This window comes from Trichinella spiralis (genome assembly GCF_000181795.1).
Source record: "Trichinella spiralis strain ISS 195 chromosome Unknown Scfld9, whole genome shotgun sequence".
Lineage (NCBI taxonomy): Eukaryota > Metazoa > Nematoda > Enoplea > Trichinellida > Trichinellidae > Trichinella > Trichinella spiralis.
This window is the reverse complement of record NW_003526948.1, coordinates 406,412-407,840: the sequence shown is the minus strand read 5'-3', so window position 1 is coordinate 407,840 and position 1,429 is coordinate 406,412. Positions and strand designations below refer to the sequence as shown.

General features: G+C 33.2%; 1 protein-coding gene across 1 annotated transcript; it reads left to right on the top strand.

Annotated features, from left to right (window-relative positions):
* Nucleotides 1–452: 452 nt before the first annotated feature.
* On the top strand, nucleotides 453–1,092 carry Tsp_09468 (conserved hypothetical protein). The gene is made up of 2 exons (XM_003371197.1): nucleotides 453–512; nucleotides 979–1,092. Exons 1-2 carry the CDS (start codon nucleotides 453–455, stop codon nucleotides 1,090–1,092), a joined length of 174 nt encoding a protein of 57 aa, XP_003371245.1.
* Nucleotides 1,093–1,429: the final 337 nt, after the last annotated feature.

Here is a 1,429-nt window from a genome sequence, read left to right as displayed (position 1 = left end):
TTGTTTATCTATTATTGAAATATAGTCTTTCGAAAACCACCTTTGCAATAGCTAACATGTACTTTCAATTGACCAGAAGCAAGCTTCAGCCAAATGTTCTGACACATTAAAAACCGGTTTCTAACGCTGCATTATGCAAATAAGGATCGCTATAACGCTACCTTATCATCAGTAAGGGTGCGTTTGTTTGTTTAATTTACGTGGCAATTGGTAGCATCGTTGAACATTCTCTGAGTTCATTACGGGCGTTAAGTAGCTGCTGAAGGCCGCTTCAGATTTACAGACAAGTATTCCACTTTTCTGCTTGTTATTTTTTTAAACTTTGTATACTTATTACGTAAACAATTATTTTTTAATTAGATAGCACTTAATTATATTATATTTGTTGTAATTCTACTTTGTGATAAAGTGAGGATAGTTTTGATTTAATATCATTATTACAGGTTTAAAGAATGGAGCAAAGAAAATGTGAAAACACGGACGGCACGAAGCAGAACAAGAGAAGGCAAGAGGTAAATGCCGTTTCTTGTGGATCTGTAAAGCAAGGCTAAGGATACTTCGAAAGGGTGAAGTTATTCCTTAGTTTAATGAAATTATTCAAGTTTGTAGTATGTAGTATATGAGTGAGATATTTTTCACTGTAAAACTGCTCTTTTTGATTTTCATATTAAGATTAGGTATGACTTCATCTTTAGAAAGATTGAAAATTAATTAACTTTTTTTCACTTTATATTTTCAAATTTCACAGCATCAGAGACATTTCGTAAATTACATCTTTTGTTACATTAGCTTTGTTTGTCAGCATACGCATCGATTGTGCTTATATTTTAGTGAAAACATTATGCGATAAGTTCCATTTATGTAGGTCATTCGCTGTGCTTGAGGTTTCAATTTTCCTAATTAAATAGCGTTCGGTTAGAATTAATTCTTCCTCCAGAAAATTTTCCAATCAACTCAAACCGATTTCTATCGCTACAGTATACAAATGAGTATCGCTTGAAAATTCATTTTATTCTATCATCAATCAGTAATGGTGCGCTTGTTTGTTTGACTTGCGTGGCAAGTAACAGCACCGTCAAACGTTGGCGTTAAGTAACTACTGAAGTCGGTTTTTAATTGTTGAAGTATTTAAAGTTTTCTCGTTGTTACTTTTTTTTCGAAACTCTCTATATATAATCATTTTGTTAAGGTTATCTTTAATTGAAAATCAGTTACTTCTTTTATTTCAAAATTTTTTGTTCAATTTTTTGATTCCACTGTGTAATAAAGTGCGAAAAATTTTGATTTAACATATACCATTCTTACAGATATGATCAATGAAGAAAAGAAGAAGTGAAAACGCGGACCACACGAAGCAGATCGCGGACGACACGAAGCAGATCGAGGACGACACGAAGCAATCGAGGACGACCCGAAGCACATCGAGAAC

Excerpts from the sequence above, each read along its gene's own strand:
- Tsp_09468 (XM_003371197.1), top strand. The coding sequence starts at position 453 with ATGGAGCAAAGAAAATGTGAAAACACGGACGGCACGAAGCAGAACAAG. Across the intron at positions 513-978 it reads AGAACAAGAGAAGGCAAGAG|TATACAAATGAGTATCGCTT; the intron begins GTAAATGCCGTT and ends CTATCGCTACAG.